At 36.6% G+C, this 15582-nt stretch overlaps 1 protein-coding gene across 6 annotated transcripts in view; it reads right to left on the bottom strand.

Annotated features, from left to right (window-relative positions):
- Positions 1–2113: 2113 nt before the first annotated feature.
- Positions 2114–15582, bottom strand: part of wdfy3 (WD repeat and FYVE domain containing 3) — a 73295-nt gene continuing 59826 nt past the window's right edge. For 5 of the 6 annotated variants that reach the window (XM_089130203.1, XM_089130200.1, XM_089130202.1 and 2 more), the window contains 20 exons: positions 15442–15562; positions 15247–15332; positions 14326–14406; positions 14175–14229; positions 13973–14092; positions 13676–13793; positions 13488–13594; positions 12510–12663; positions 12319–12410; positions 11928–12140; positions 11464–11611; positions 9644–9798; positions 8688–8846; positions 8341–8520; positions 7561–7743; positions 7389–7479; positions 6836–7201; positions 6368–6479; positions 6015–6212; positions 2114–4530 (listed from right to left, as the gene is read on the bottom strand). In XM_089130203.1, the coding sequence (XP_088986329.1) occupies positions 4410–4530; positions 6015–6212; positions 6368–6479; positions 6836–7201; positions 7389–7479; positions 7561–7743; positions 8341–8520; positions 8688–8846; positions 9644–9798; positions 11464–11611; positions 11928–12140; positions 12319–12410; positions 12510–12663; positions 13488–13594; positions 13676–13793; positions 13973–14092; positions 14175–14229; positions 14326–14406; positions 15247–15332; positions 15442–15562 (2860 nt within the window). In that variant the 3' untranslated portion in view covers positions 2114–4409. The remainder of the gene's footprint in view (positions 4531–6014; positions 6213–6367; positions 6480–6835; positions 7202–7388; positions 7480–7560; positions 7744–8340; positions 8521–8687; positions 8847–9643; positions 9799–11463; positions 11612–11927; positions 12141–12318; positions 12411–12509; positions 12664–13487; positions 13595–13675; positions 13794–13972; positions 14093–14174; positions 14230–14325; positions 14407–15246; positions 15333–15441; positions 15563–15582) is intronic. The other variant, XM_089130201.1, reaches the window with a different exon arrangement.

Genomic DNA, 15582 nt, shown 5'->3' with positions numbered 1-15582 from the left:
TCTCTCTCTCTCTCTCTCTCTGTGACTCAACATAAAGAGGAAACACTGCTCCACTCTGTGGCTGGAGTTCAGGTCACTTCACTTCACAAACTCTTACAAAAGTCCATATGTAATACTGTCTGTGAATGTTGTTGATGATTTGAAGTCAAGACATCTCACACCTCCGTGATGATGACGACGTTCTTTTAACCTTAACTCTCACACAGTCTTTTCTTGGACTGTAATCCTAGCTCTCCTACAATTGTTAACACATTAAAGTTAATAATTATCCTAGGGAAGTTAAATTTACATAAAGCTATAGCTAATATCCATTAAAGCATTTAAATTTTAGGCTAATTATTTTATGACTCTTTGAATGCAATTTCAAGAAATAAGATTTTTTTTTATCTCTTATTCTGAGAAAAGTCTGTGGCCTAGAACTTAACGTTTTACATTATGCTACAAGAAAATATGTAAATTGATCAAGATAAAGAAAGCTAGTCTAAAGTCTATGCAGAAATAGAAAGTTCTTATGTTTCCTGTTGTTCCAAACTTAAGCCTAACCCTTTTCCCACATAGTGAAAGTGAATGGTAGTGACTGACTGTGGAATGAAAGTGAGTCATCATAAGCTACTGAAACAACGTGATGACGATTTTATTCTTGATCATTTATCATCATTTTAACCCTTAATTTGTAGACTATTATTATATTTGGTATATTATATTTGGTGGCAGATTATATAAGTGAATTTCTGCCCTCTTATGATGAAATTTCCAAATTTCACCATAAAATTATCATCATTTACAGTAGGCCTATACTACACTTATGCCGTATAACTTTCTCTGTTTACCCGTTTTGTTTTCTTCTGAACTTCACCACTTAGAATGGTTCTTATTTCAATATTTTTTTTTTTTACTTTAGTCTTGTAATGGCAGTTAGGCTACGTATCTATACCCTGCAGCTACAGTGAATATGGTTATCACTCTTTTTATTTGCTGTATAGAGTTCACTTATGTGTGACTAAATACAATAAACAGTGACAACCAAATTCTCATTAAATCTTTCTAGTATGTACCTGAATATAGGATGTTCATGCAGTGCCAGAAGATAATGTGTCTTTCTTATTTACTGCCAAGACATATAAACTTTGCTATAGTTCTTTCAATGTCAACCATTGTGTACTTTACATTCGCAAGCTGGGGTGTCTATGATCTCCACCAGAGGACAGTACTCTCGACTCCTTTGCGCTCCCATTATGTACTACGTTACCCATAAACCATTGCTCGGACTCATTAGGATTTGATTTGTCCCACCTGTGGATCATTAGCATGTTTGTGTTTGCCTATTTAAGCTGTGGTCTGGTTTGCTTTCGAAGTGGAGCCTTTTTAGTGCTACAACTGCATTGCCAGTGTTTCATGGTCCCTGTCTGTTACCTTGGATTCTGTCTAGTTTGGATTGTCGGCTGTTTTTGGCTACTATACTGGATTGTCCTAAATAAATGCTGCACTTGGGACCCTCATAAAGTCTCAAACCAGTGAATCATAACAGTACACCGCTGAGTAATAAAAGAGATGTATATTTGTCTAGATCAATCACAAGTCCTAGCAGTTTACAGGTCACTTTCATTAATTTGTGTCCAAATAGAAATGTCATGATGCTGTTTTATTTTAAAACATATATATGATTTACTTAGTAATTTTTTGTGTAATAAAGGATATTATAAGGGGCCATAGCAAACAAACAGATGGGTGGTATTGGCACATCACTCAGATAACAACAGTCTTTAACTTCCTTGCACTATCAGTGCAGTGGTTTACTGGACACCCAAATTTAAACATTCATGAATGATTCGTTTCTCAAACAAATGAGCATTCAGGAGTGTTCCCGGAAACCAGTGATCCCGGAACCTCAGTGCTTTCACCAGAGACTTTGTTGTAGTTGTTAGCGAGCAAGGCAAACATGAGTTTTACAATGAATGCAGTCCCGATTAAACCACTGTTATTAAATTTGTTCAATTTAGAGAGTGTGAAATCACATTTGTTCTAAAGTCTTCCTATTGAAAATTAGATTTATATTCATTCAATACACTGGAAGTTAATATGAAAAAAAAAAAAACTCATTCGAGGACATTGGTGGTGATAAACAGCAAGTATTTAATTGGAATTAAATTAAAAAGTATGAGTACCATATGTATTGCGTCATAATAACAGGTATAAGGGTTTTTATGGGGGGCGGGGGTTTCATATAATTGTTTCTCAACACAAATATACAATGAACATTCAGCTACCACAGTTTTGCACACTAGATACTGTAGTAATGCAGTCTATCACAAGACCACCAAACAGGGACAATCCGTGAGTTTCATCAGTTCTGAGATCAGTCCTCAACATCCATACCTATAATATAAAAGTCATTCCAGAGTCATGGGACATGTTCTCTGTATATCCACCTAAAACTGTACACAAAACCTTCAGGATTGACTCGTTAGATAATGCCATAAAAATGACCCAAAGAAAGAAAGAAAAACAAAAAAACAAAACAATGCCAAAACATGTACAATACACTGACACAGAAAGTCAGCCGTGTTAGACATGCAACAAGTAACCAAACTTGCTGAAAAATTACAAACAAAACAAATTCATAAAAAAGAAAACCTCATAATTGCATAAATACTTTGTACAGTTCATCTTACTGTAAAGAAATGCACTCTTTCAAAATAATAGCCCACAACATAAAAATGCATCTGATAAAACAATGATTACGCCATGTCTCTATATGTCAAGGTGCAAAAAATAATTTCAGATTAAGTCGTTTGATCTTTGAGCTGCTTGTCGACAGCAAAATCCCAACAGCTTTGTGATGTTATGATTGCACACTGAATTACAGTACATTAATTCAGAATAATTCAACTATAATGAGTGCATATTAGGTTGTACGGAAATCATACATAAAACTGCAACTGTAACAAATTTTTCATCTTTTAAAGTTGTAAGTGTCGGACAGTTTAAAGGAAGAAAGTGAAACATATTCTCTCAATTAATTAAAGCAGCACTTTTGATAGGTATTGCCCACAGTATCAAAAGAAAAGCAACAAAAAACACATACAAACAAAAAAAAAGAAAAGATGAAACAAACTTTTTAGTTCATAGTCCTGCCAAAGGTACAGAGAAAGTAAGCGTCCAGTCCATCAAAAACTGTTCAATCCCTTTTTCTTTAAACATGATAACTTTCAAGCTACAGTCTTTCGTCAAATGTATGTGGAGTGAAATAATCAGTAACTATTGCTTTCATAATCTACAGACGTTTAAACTGGTGCAACATCGCAAATGGTTAAACTTTTAAAGATTTTAAGAATAAGAATGGTGAAATAGTGAAAAAGTCAAAAAAGCTAGAGTTAAATTAACATTCAAGTTATCTAATTCATATTAGTTAGTAATAATAACAGATAAATAATTGCATTAAGGACTGTCAGAAAAGTCCCAAAGTAAAACATCCAATATGACTCTTGACACTTCAGAAACATATTTCATATTATAGTCTATCAACTGACTTTCTGTCTTTAAAACATATATATATAAAAAGGTAGTGGAATCATTTAAAGGTTGAATGAATCCTGTCATTAACAATGATTTACAGTGGTCAAAATCATCGTTTTTGATCTAAATTCAACAATTACATACTTTCACTGACCTACTCTTAAAATGTATAATAATAATTACAAATCAAGGCAGTTTGGCGACAAAATTTAAACCGAAAATCTGTTTATGGCAACTGGCTGATACTGTGGGCAAAACTTTAACAGAACATATAAAACAAACAAAATAATTAAGCATTTGCATAACTAGACAAGCTAGTAATGTCAACCCACAAACATTTATCAACATTCATAGTCCCTAATAATATTCCCCCTGGGATGCTGTGACTTGTGACATTGACTACACACACATACACACACACACTCACATTTTTGTTCTTTTAAAGCCAAGAGTGATTTTTAACATACTGTAATACTATATTACAAGCAAAGTGTTGTTTTCATTTCCTCTTTTATCTCTTAATAATGACTTTTGTTTCACCGTTTCAAGTTAAAAATGCCATTGTAAGTATTTACAATATAAACAAACGTCATCTCGTTTCATCAGGAAGCGTTTTATACGCATTGCTTTTTCTAAAATCGAAACATTGCCGACTTTGTGGATGATGCCAATGAGAAGACGGAGCAAACTGCAAAAGAAAATGCATGAATGGAAAAGTAACTCGTCTCTCTTTAATGTTGACACTTCTGCAATGTATGAAATTATGAGCATTAGTGATCCCATTTTGGTCTACGTCAGTGATTTACCGATGGGATTTTGCACGCGGAGCGGTGTTGTGGGTTTTTTTGAGGGTGGTTGGGTGTTTTGGGCACGTGAGGCGGGGTGAGGGTGATCTAGTTTCTTGGGCTTTCTTCAGAGCCCCGCTCATGCTGCAGGTTGTAGAAACAGTTCTGACACACACGCACAGGAGACGAGATTTTCAGCCGCTTGATCTCTGACTGAAAGCGACTGCACCTAAAGGGGACGAGCAACAAATTGTGAAACACAGAAAATCAGCTGAAAATGATTTAGTCACTGAAATGATAGATATTCTAATCATCAAGACATGTAAAAGATGTAAAAAACAAAACAAAAAAAAACAAAACCTAAAATAAAAAAACAGTGGCCTTTTCCCAATGGGTATAAAAATTAAAAATTATATATATATATATATATATATATATATATATATGTATGTGTGTGATGCGATCTGGGAAAACCCATCGGATGTCGCGCTGGTACGTTTTGAGTAAAGTCTAAATAGATTGAATGTCAGTTTTTTATCAAAATTGGGTTTTTATTAAATTATTATTCCTTTAACATCTTGTTTATCATCTCTGAATATATCTTGGGAAAATTCACTAGTTTAGTGCAGAAAAATAGCATAAAATAATGCTGTAAAGACCGTGTTTCTCTTTAAAGGGATACTCCACCTTTTTGGAAATAGGCTCATTTTACAACTCCCCCAGAGTTAAAACATTTGAGTTTTACCGTTTTCGAATCCATTCAGCCGATTTTCTGATATTTAGAAGAATATCAGTAACCAGACAGTGTCTGGTCTCATTGACTTCCATAGAAAAAATATACTATGGAAGTCAATGAGACCAGAAACTGTCTGGTTATTGATATTCTTCTAAATATCAGAAAATTGGCTGGAAAATTGAATGGATTCGAAAACTCAACTGTTAAAAACTCAACTCGGTAAAAATCAACTGTTTAACTCTGGGGGAGTTGTAAAATAAGCCTATTTCCAAAAAAAAAAAGTGGAGTATCCTTTTAAGAACACGCAGGCGGAGCGCAGGGGCAAAAAACTAAATCTCCTGATTAGCTTCTCTTAACACTACAAAGACAGTTGACCTATCAAAATAAACCACATAACAGAATAAAGTCCAGTCCTGGGTGAACTACAACAGCCCGCAAGTTATTTATTCATTTATTTTTATCCAGCGTTATGGTGTGGTGTGATGCAGAGCACAAGAGAGAGTCTGAAGCTGCTCGTTTAAGACCTTACGATTGAGAGACTTGCTCGCCTCTCAATCGTCCAATTTCAAAATGGTTTTCACAGGTTGAATTTTGAGTTCGTAAGCTTTCGAATGATACCTAATCTATTATGATTACTAAAATATGTGATATGAAAAAAGGCATTAAAAAGGGAGCACCAGTCGTCGTGCTAGCAGGACGTGACCGTTAATTAAACCTGTTTTTCTCAAAATTCCGTTTATGAAAATCATAGCGATCAGCCGACTTCAGATAACCAGAACTTTTGTTACAGACAAACGATAAAATAAATAAAAACAGATTTAGAAAGGGGGCTTGAACCCAGCTTTAATATGGTCTCAAAACCTGTAATATGTCAAATTTCACCATGTGGTGGTGGGTTTTCCCAGATCACATCACATATATATATAACTTCAAATTTAGTCCATATATTATAAATATTATCACAATTAATCTCTTACTTCTGGCAGAAGACCTGGCCACAGTTTCTGCAGTGGTGGCGTCTTTCAGTGAGGGAGAACCGCACTGTGCATCCGGAGCAGCTGTCCACCTGTTCGTCCTTCACCCAGTGATCTGCAGTGGACCGTCCTGGTTGATCACTTACAGACCAGCTGAACACGCGGCCACGGCTGTCGCCTACCAGGATCTTACTGTGGTCTCTGAGTACACAAGAACAGCTCGTTATCAACCGTTATCTTGTTAAGAAACAATTCATTTGATGCCCTCTGAGAAAACACTGGCATGCCAATGTTAAATCACATCCGAAACCAGTTTTTCTTTCATCCACATTCCAACACAAACACAGAGCACCTACTTTGAAATAGCAAGCGATGTGATTTCCGCAGGATGAGCGTTGTCCTTGCGGTCAAACGCTGTGTGCATGGTGAGCTTGCTCCGGAACTCCAGCTGTCTCTCCCATCTGTAGCCTGTTCAGGAGACAAAGTAAACAGCAAAGAACATGCCATTTGGTCACATAAAAATAAAAAAAAAACACTATCATAAAAATCCTCCAAAACAAGAGAACAGCACTTGTATGACGATGTTAATGCTCAACTGATTAAATAGCCACACTTCTGAAATCTATGAATTTAAATGCATTTTGATTACTGTACATAAAATGCAATTCAGTATGGTCTTTTCATGTAAATTGTTATGTCTATAACATAATTTGTAGTAAAACAGTATACAATTACAACTAAATATATTCGTTTTTAATTAAAAATTATATAATTATAAATATCACAAGTCATCAATTGAAACAGCTGGTTTTAATCTACTGCACCTGGTTTAAGTTTGTTGTAGGACCGAGCCTCCATATTACTGGGCTGAAGAGGCTGTGGCACGGGCCCGTGTGAGGGTGCTGAATGCGGTTGGGAATGTGGCTGTGAGGGAATTCCTGGTCTAATCTGGCCCTCTGAGTAGTTTACAAACACAAAGCCGTCTTTCTCGTCAATGCTGAGCGTGTCCGACCAGCGGCGGGAGTCGTCAGAGCCACTGTCCACCGACCAGGAGGCTCCGTTGCGAGGCTTGGGTCTGTGGACGGCACTGCTGGGCTGGCTGTTTGAGGTTCGAGGCTTGGGGTCCTGACTGAGGCTGGCTTCCTCTCCCTCAGACTCACTGGTGTCATCGTCTGGAGCCTCACGACCTTCTGGAAGAAAAAGATTTATTATGAAAAGATCGAATAAAAGCCCAAAGAAATTCATGTAATGCATTAGGCAAAAAAAGCGGTATAGCAAAGTTAATTAATTTTGTTCATTTGATCTAATACTTTGCAATATTACAGCACAAGTGACAATGAACAGATGTCATTTGTCAGATGTCAGATGTCGTTTTACCTATCTCTCCACAGCAGTCTGGAACCTCGGGGGGCTCTACAGGGTCTGGAGCAGGGGTTTCTGGGACTTGCAGAAATTCGGTTCTCCAGAACTACAACATAAAGTCACTTTTCAAGAACTGTTATCTGTTGAACACTTTTAAACAGACAGAATGCATAGAAAGAAGACTTACCCTGACAACACCATCTGAGTGTCCTGTAACGATAACGTTCTGCGTGTCCCACTCGTTCATCTCTGAGACGCAGCAGCAGAGGATTTGTTGGCTGCGGCCGGTGAAGGTGTTGGTGCTGGCGATGGGGCTTCCATTAATGCTCCACACATGGATGTAGGTGCCAGCACAGGACACTATATCACCCTAAACATATATTACATAGTATATTAGTCATCACCAAATCACAATACTTCAGTTAGTTCTTCTGAGGCATAATTTTATTACGATGAATCTTAAAAAAACAAGAAACTAAATCAGGGATCTCTCTCCATCTCTCTTTTTTAAATAACTTTAACAGCATTTCACTTATTCATTTGAAATTAATTCATACTCAGGCAATAAACTAATACTTTTCTAGTTAATAGTTATATTAATAACATCTTAATTAATCTCACAAATAAATTAATTTTCAGGATTTTTTCAAAGGAAGCACATTTTTAAACGCATTACAGCTTACAGAGAGTTTGATGACTACATCAAATTAACTCATCAAATTAATAATTTTGAATTCTGTATTAGCCAATAATAACAATACTGATAATAGATTATTATATTTTATATGATTTGTTTAATTACGATTATTTATCATTAAAAATGTAATAAAATATTTTATTGTCCCAATATCCCATAAAAATATATTTTTTCCCCCCATAGTTTTCTGTATTTGCTTATTAAATGTTTAAACTAAATGCAGTTTAAACAATATTTGTGACTTTTCAGAAAGCATTATTGTGGGCTCACAGTAAGCTCGTTGATGCAGAGAGCCGAGACTGGGGCCCGATGACCCCTTAGCTGGGTGACGAAAGACAGCTTATTCAGGTCCCAAATGATGCATGTACGGTCCCGAGAGCCGCTCACGACAATGTGGTAAGCTGATGACGCTGTGAGACATGTAACTACATCTGTGTGGCCCAGAAGAGCCTGGAAACATACATACATATATTAATCAACATACAAAACACAAGTAGGTTTAGCAAATGAGTCTAAAAGAAAGCTTAAATATATTATTTGGAGTAAAATTAATCAAACAAGCAAGCAGCATTAAATCAAATACAAAACAAAAGCTATCATTGGCTAATAACAGTTACCTGTTTGAGTGTGAGGGTCTTGGCTTTCTCTTTGGAGCTCCCGGTCTCCCAAACACAGATGGCTGTGCTGAATCCTCCAGTAATGACCAGTTTGGGATTGGGGCAGATAGAACACAAGATCTGTCCCCACTCAGACAGACACTCATATACTATCACTGCCTATGAGACGAACGCAACACACGAGCATTAGACAACTAAGCCTGAAAACTATACACACTGTATTGAATAAACCAACACCACAGGCAAGTGTAACCGAACACTACAACTAGTGGGCACTACTACACAGCTAGTGAAATGCAAAATCATCTGAACAACATTGAGAAGAATGTTTCCCACAGCAATACTGTATATCTCTACAGAAATTATTTGAGTAGATAAAGATAGAAAGAAAATACTGTAAAAATTGTCAAATGCTTCTTATAACTCAAAGAAACTGTTTATAAATGCTTCACAAAATATAGAAAATATGCAGTCTACCATTCAAGTCTGGGGTCAGTAAGAAATTGATCAAAAGTGACAAAGAAACATTTTATAATTTAACATTTATAAATGTTATAAATATTATTCAAAATAAACATTTAAAAAAAATACTGTTTTTTAAACTACCAATCAGTTTTCAACATTAATAATTTATGACAAATGTTTCTTAGCAACAAATAAGCCTATTAGAATGAATTCTGAAGGATCATGTGACACTGAATATTTCAATATTACAGTTTTTACTGTATTTTCAATCAAATAAATGCAGGCTTGGTGAGCATAAGACACTTCTTTCAAAAAATCGACCCCAAACTTTTCAATTGTAGTTACAATAAAAGTAAACCTAACATTTTTTTTTATGAATATGCACTGCTTTGCAGAAGCTCTTGCCCCAAATGCATTTTATGATCTGACAGCCATTCGCAACAGCTGCTGAAAGCACTGCAAGTAAACAGAACTTGTATGTAGCAAATGACCTTGTCAGACTCATAGTTGGAGAGGCGGCAGCTGAGGTCCGCGTAGCCCCAGGCGAAGGTTTTATTCCAGGCAGGAGGAACCAACACCTTGTTCTGCTCAACAGCCAGAATGCCCTTGTCAGTGCACACGATCTGACCCACTGGCTCTTTCAGCTCTGTACGACACAAATGACACACACAGAGCTCATTTAAATGCTCATCGTTGTATGGCCAGAATTGTTCTCTGTATGACCAGAACTGTTTCAATAAATAAAAATGAAATTTAATTATGAATAAATAGTTATTAAATTAAATAGTTGACACTATATATACAGTATATATATATATATATATATAAATATACACACACTGTATATATAGTGTCAACTATTTAATTATATATACATATATATATATATATATATATACATACACAAAATGTATATGACAGAATATAAAATTAGTAGTAACAACAAAAAATGTGGGCTGTTTGGATCTGACTTTTGATTGGTCATCACAGAGGATGTAATGCTACTGTACACTAAAGGTGTAACAATACATTGTTATACCGAGATACTCCTATCTAAAAATGTGACGATCGTTGATGTAAATGATAAGATCTACAATATAGAGTTAGTTTTATCCAAGACTCAGCTTACAGTTTTTATAAGGTATTATTCACCCAAAAATTTTAATTCTGTTATCATTTACTCACCCCCATTTCGTTTAAAACCTATAGACCTTATGTAGCCCCGCCCCTTTTCAGCATTGCGCTCGTTGTCTTTTGACTTCCGGTCTGTATTTCCACAGCGATCTTGCATAGGTATGAATCAACTGCTCGTAAAAAAAATTCCCGTTCGACATTTGTTAAGACATCTGCTTTAGAATGCTTATGATAAACATTACAATGCTCAAGATAACTTTTGTTAACTCTACAATAAGTAAATCCACTTCACCAGCTAATTGGCTTTATGCCCAGCTGCACTACTTCCTGAACTTCAGCCAGCTCCTTGTTTCCTGTCTGCCATTATTGGGCAAACTTGATTAATTCAGGTGTGTCTGATTATTGTTGCCGTGACTACTGAGGTCAGGCACACCTGAATTAATCAATTTGTCCAATAATGGCAGACAGGAAACAAGAAGCTGGCTGAAGTTCAGGAAGTAGTGCAGCTGGGCATAAAGCCAATTACTCCTCGACAGCGATGCCATAGAAATATACAGAACCGGAAGTTCAAAGACAATATTTTAAAGATGACCGCGCCCACGTTTCTCTGGTGCATAAGGTCTATAAGACTTTCAAACGAATTAAGAGATTTTTATAAAACCTGAGAGATTTCATCCCTCCATTTAAAGTACCCTCCATGCCTCTAAAACTAAAAATGTCATAAAGGCATGGTAAAAATAATCAGTCGAGCCATCTAATCCAAATCCAAGTCGTCTGAAGAGACACGATGGCTTTTTATGCTGAATAGATTTACAACGATGCGCACACTGTAGTAAACACAGACATTCAAATTCTTGCGCACATGCGAAAACATATAAAAGTGATTTAATGCAGAATTTGAATTTTTGGATGAACTAATCATTTACAGTTTAAGAATAGACATTTTCACATGCTTTCTTGCGATTAGATACGTGATTGATTGCATTTATCATCTGAAGCCAAATATGTGCTCCAAACGGCACTCCTCAAAGTGAAAGCGCAAACATCATTTAAATCACCACATCACATTTATTTTTAGTAGTATGATTATTTAAAGCAATAGTATCATATCGTATCGAATTGTGACATGAGTGTATCGTTACATCCCTACTGTACACCTCAATCCATTCTGCATCACCTTTGACAGGAGTGAGTGAGGGGCGCAAGTTGTCCAAATGATGGAAGAAGATCTTGTCTAAGGTGGAGTTGATCGTAACAGGCACACCAGGCACCTCTCCGTTTGACTTGCTGCGCACCCGCTTTGGAGGATGAGGCTTCTTAAACAGCTACAATAATAGAAAAACAGAGGGTAAACTTGATGCTGAATAAATCAAAAACAAAGATGTACTGTACAGTGGTACCAAAATGAATATGGACCCCTAAGTCACACATAATGTATGTATTTAATTACATTAAACACAGAATATCAAACCAAATGGCATCGGCAAACAAACAAGGATAGAACTCTTTCCTTTCCATGACTTTTAACCAACTTGTGTCACTGTGATTTTTACCAGATATATGAAGTCAAGTTTGCACAGGTGTCCAATCAGAATAACCACCAACGTCATTCATGACATTTTCGAAAAAATAATCACAAACCTGTTTTGGGATCTGGCCGAAGTTGTTGATGAATCCAATGGTAGCGGTTTCTTTAAGTGGGTCATTAATGTTGTAGATGTCCACCTGGCCCTCATAGAAGAGATGGTGGAAGACATTCACTGCCTCCACCGCTGGAGGACCCTGCTGCTTGTAACCAAAGATCAAGTCGATCCATTCATGCAGATGGGAGCTGACATAGTCACACTCCAAAGCCTGAAAAAAACACACACACAAGAACCTGTTTCTGGAGATGGCCTTCAGTTATTCTATGACATTTAGGTTAAAAGTGGGATTAGGAGAACAGTATTAAACATCTGTATTAGGAGCAGAAGAAACATTGACACACAGAGCTTCTTTCTAACCACAGGCCCCATCAGGGACAATGTATTACCTCTCTGTGAACCCTAATGAACTCTCTTGGGTCTCCTTTTGCCCACGGAGGCAGAAGAACGTCTCCAAGCCGAATGCCATTCTGTTTACTCCCTTTAGGAAAGATTAACCAAATTAAATAATTATAGTAAAATAAAAGAAAGAGACTGTATTTAGGGTAGAGATGAGGCTAGTTGTCCAGCTCGTCCTCACCCAGGTCGAAGTTGTTGGAGTTGAGCAGAAACTCAGGAAGGTAGAAGAACTCAGGGATGAGTTCCTTCACATCAGCCATGTTGTGTTTGGAAGCAGAGAGCCAACCCTCTCGTATACTGTGAAACATTCGGTCGGCCAAATCAAAATGCCCTCCCTAAAAACACAAATGAAACTAACATGTAACCAAAAGCTTTAACTTCTCATGTTCAATCTGTGATGGCACAGTGGATAAGACACATGCCTTTGGTGTGAGAGACCCAGATTCGAATCCACTGTGAGGCACCAATGTGTCCCTGAGCAAAACACTTAACCCCTAGTTGCTCCAGAGGCGTGCGACCTCTGACATATATAGCAATTGTAAGTCGCTTTGGATAAAAGAGTCAGCTAAATGAATAAATGTAAATCTGGATCAACTCTAAAAGTCTGTTTACAGGGAAGTCCACATCAGAAAGATTGTTTCCAGCTGATGAACAATAAAAACATTGGCAGCCAATCAGAATCCACATTAGCGATTAAAGGAGCAGGATACATAACTTAGAATAATTAGAATGTTTTCATCCATTGGTGAAGATGCTAATATAGTTGTCATTATAATGTGGATGCTAATATGTCTAATAATAAAATCCTGTCAGAAACAAAAGAATATCTTTATTTATGCTTATAAACTTGGCAAGGGAAAAAAAAACACTGTAAATATTTGTGAGTGCAGCGGATGCTACATTTATTGTGGAGACAGTCTATGCTGTGTGGAGGCTTTATTTAGAAACATTTATTACAAAATCTATTTCCACCTGCGTAACAATGGGTGTATAAGAATGGAAGAACAATGACAAGACTGTCCTGTCCCCAATCTAGCCTCATAAAAAAGGTTTCTTTAGTAGGTTACATTTTTTTTCCATCTTTGCCCCACAGTTGGTGAAAAAAACTCCCAACAAGAATAACTAAACACAAGGTAAAGAGAATAAAGCAAGGACGAACCTGAAGCCGGAGGAAGATCTGTGTGAACGGCTCCATTCTGACCAGATATGAGGCCACGATCATTGCAGATGAGTAATGGGTGCCGTAATGATACGCCGGAGTCTCACCTGTGAAGAAACAAAAACATGTTTTAAAAAAATTTGCATAATCAACAACTCACAGATCATTAGCAGGGGTCTTTGATTCACCATTAGGATCCTCCCAGTCTTTGAATCTTTTCTTGTACTGGATCAGTCTGTCATCTGTCTGTGCTCCCATTGGTTTGGATAAGTTTCGGAATGTCTTTGGATTGTTGAGGTCCAGTTCCTGTGAAATAATTAAACATCTTTAACTAGCTGAGGAAGATTTAAGCTCAGACTTCAGAAGAAAAAACACAAAACTGGTACTAATGCTCAAACAGAATATAAATGTACTGCTAACAGTGTGGCTCCCTACATATTTTTCTGTAGTACTTTTTACAAGGAATGATCAAGCACATCAAGTACCTCAGAATCAAAGTCTGCCAGGATCCATGGAAAGACTGGATACTGCATCAGGTCATTGTATGACCTACCGGCCAATGTGTTGAGATGCATTAGATACTGGAAATTGCTAATTTCTCCTCTCTGCAAATAAAGGGAGTTTTTTATGAGCAACACTGCAAAAACAAACAAACTGACAAAACATCTTAATGCGAAGATACCGCACCTCCCATCTTTGGGTCACTGACTTCTCTCCGACCAGCGTACTAAGAAGACCAGACCTATTAACAACACAAAAACCCACACATATAAAAATGTTTATTTGGTAAATAAACTCAAAATACACTTCATAATCTTATAATATGATGGTAACTTACCCTTGTTCCACACTAGTGTTGGGACGTTGCCCAGAGACAGATTCTGAGCTGTCAGCTAGTGAGGGAACAACTGCCAGGAACCTAGAAAACAAGATTTAACCGCTTTTTTTTAAATCAGATATTTCCTACTGGAATACACTCCCGTTTCAATCTTTTTTTTTTTACAAAGAAAGTAATACTTTAATTCATTAAGGCTATATTAAATTGAAAAAAATTGACAGACATTTATAAAGACATTTACAATGTTATAATTAGACACTGTTTCAATTAAACACTGTTCATTTGAACTGTATATATATCAATAGAAAAGTTTTCAGTTTTCATAAAAATATTAAGCAGCAAAAACTGTTTTCAACTTAAAATTTGACACTGAAGACTGAAGTAATGATGCTGAAAATTCAAAGGGATAAATTATATTTTAGAATCTATAAAAAGAGAAAACAGTTATTTTAAATTGTAAAAAGATTTCACAAATTACTTTTTTATTGTATATTATTGTATTGTATTTGTGATCAAATAAATGACGTGTCTGTGAGGATACGAGATGCGTTTAATCAACCCCAAAGTTTGGAAAGGTAGTATGCATTTCTCTCATTTTCTAAATCTCGGAAGGACAAAACACATTGACTGGGTAAAATCACTTCATGAATAGCATCTTAAATGTAGTCTATTACAGTTGTTTATGAATGCAGTACACCTGTTCTAATAAAGTCAAACTTCACAATGAATTGGTGCTAAAATGGGGAGCTGCAGTTTGTGACAGGGAACCTGAGAGAAATGTCTGTGGAAGACATTTAGTTTGTCACCTCTTTCTATTCTTAATAGCCGACTGTGACAACATCTGACAGGACAAGATAAGATTTCATCTAATATAATCAAAACCTGTGACACCCACATCTAAAATAGAGCTGTTTTCAATACCTCTGATACACTTTGTTCCGGACTCCTTTTTGAAAAGCCAACAAATAATTTCTTCCATCCCCAGAAAACACTTCGACTGCCATGGGCTGTGAGGAAGAAAGCAAAATGTAACTTCATTATCAGCCTTAACATGAAAGCAGCCCAATGTTATCTGGGTTCAAGCATCGAATTAAGCCAAATGGATCATTTGCACACCTGAAGCAGGTAGCGACGTTTGTGCACCTCTCTGATGTCTTCGTAAGCAAAGATGCTGCAGCTTCGTTTTAGCTGACTCTTGCTCTGCCGGGCCCCTCGGGGGATGATAGGCTCATGCATACTGCACATGTCACAAAAACA

The sequence above is a fragment of the Pimephales promelas genome, chromosome 4, assembly GCF_988280905.1.
Source record: "Pimephales promelas chromosome 4, fPimPro1.hap1.1, whole genome shotgun sequence".
Taxonomy (NCBI): Eukaryota; Metazoa; Chordata; class Actinopteri; order Cypriniformes; family Leuciscidae; genus Pimephales; species Pimephales promelas.
This window is presented reverse-complemented; position numbering and strand designations above follow the sequence as displayed.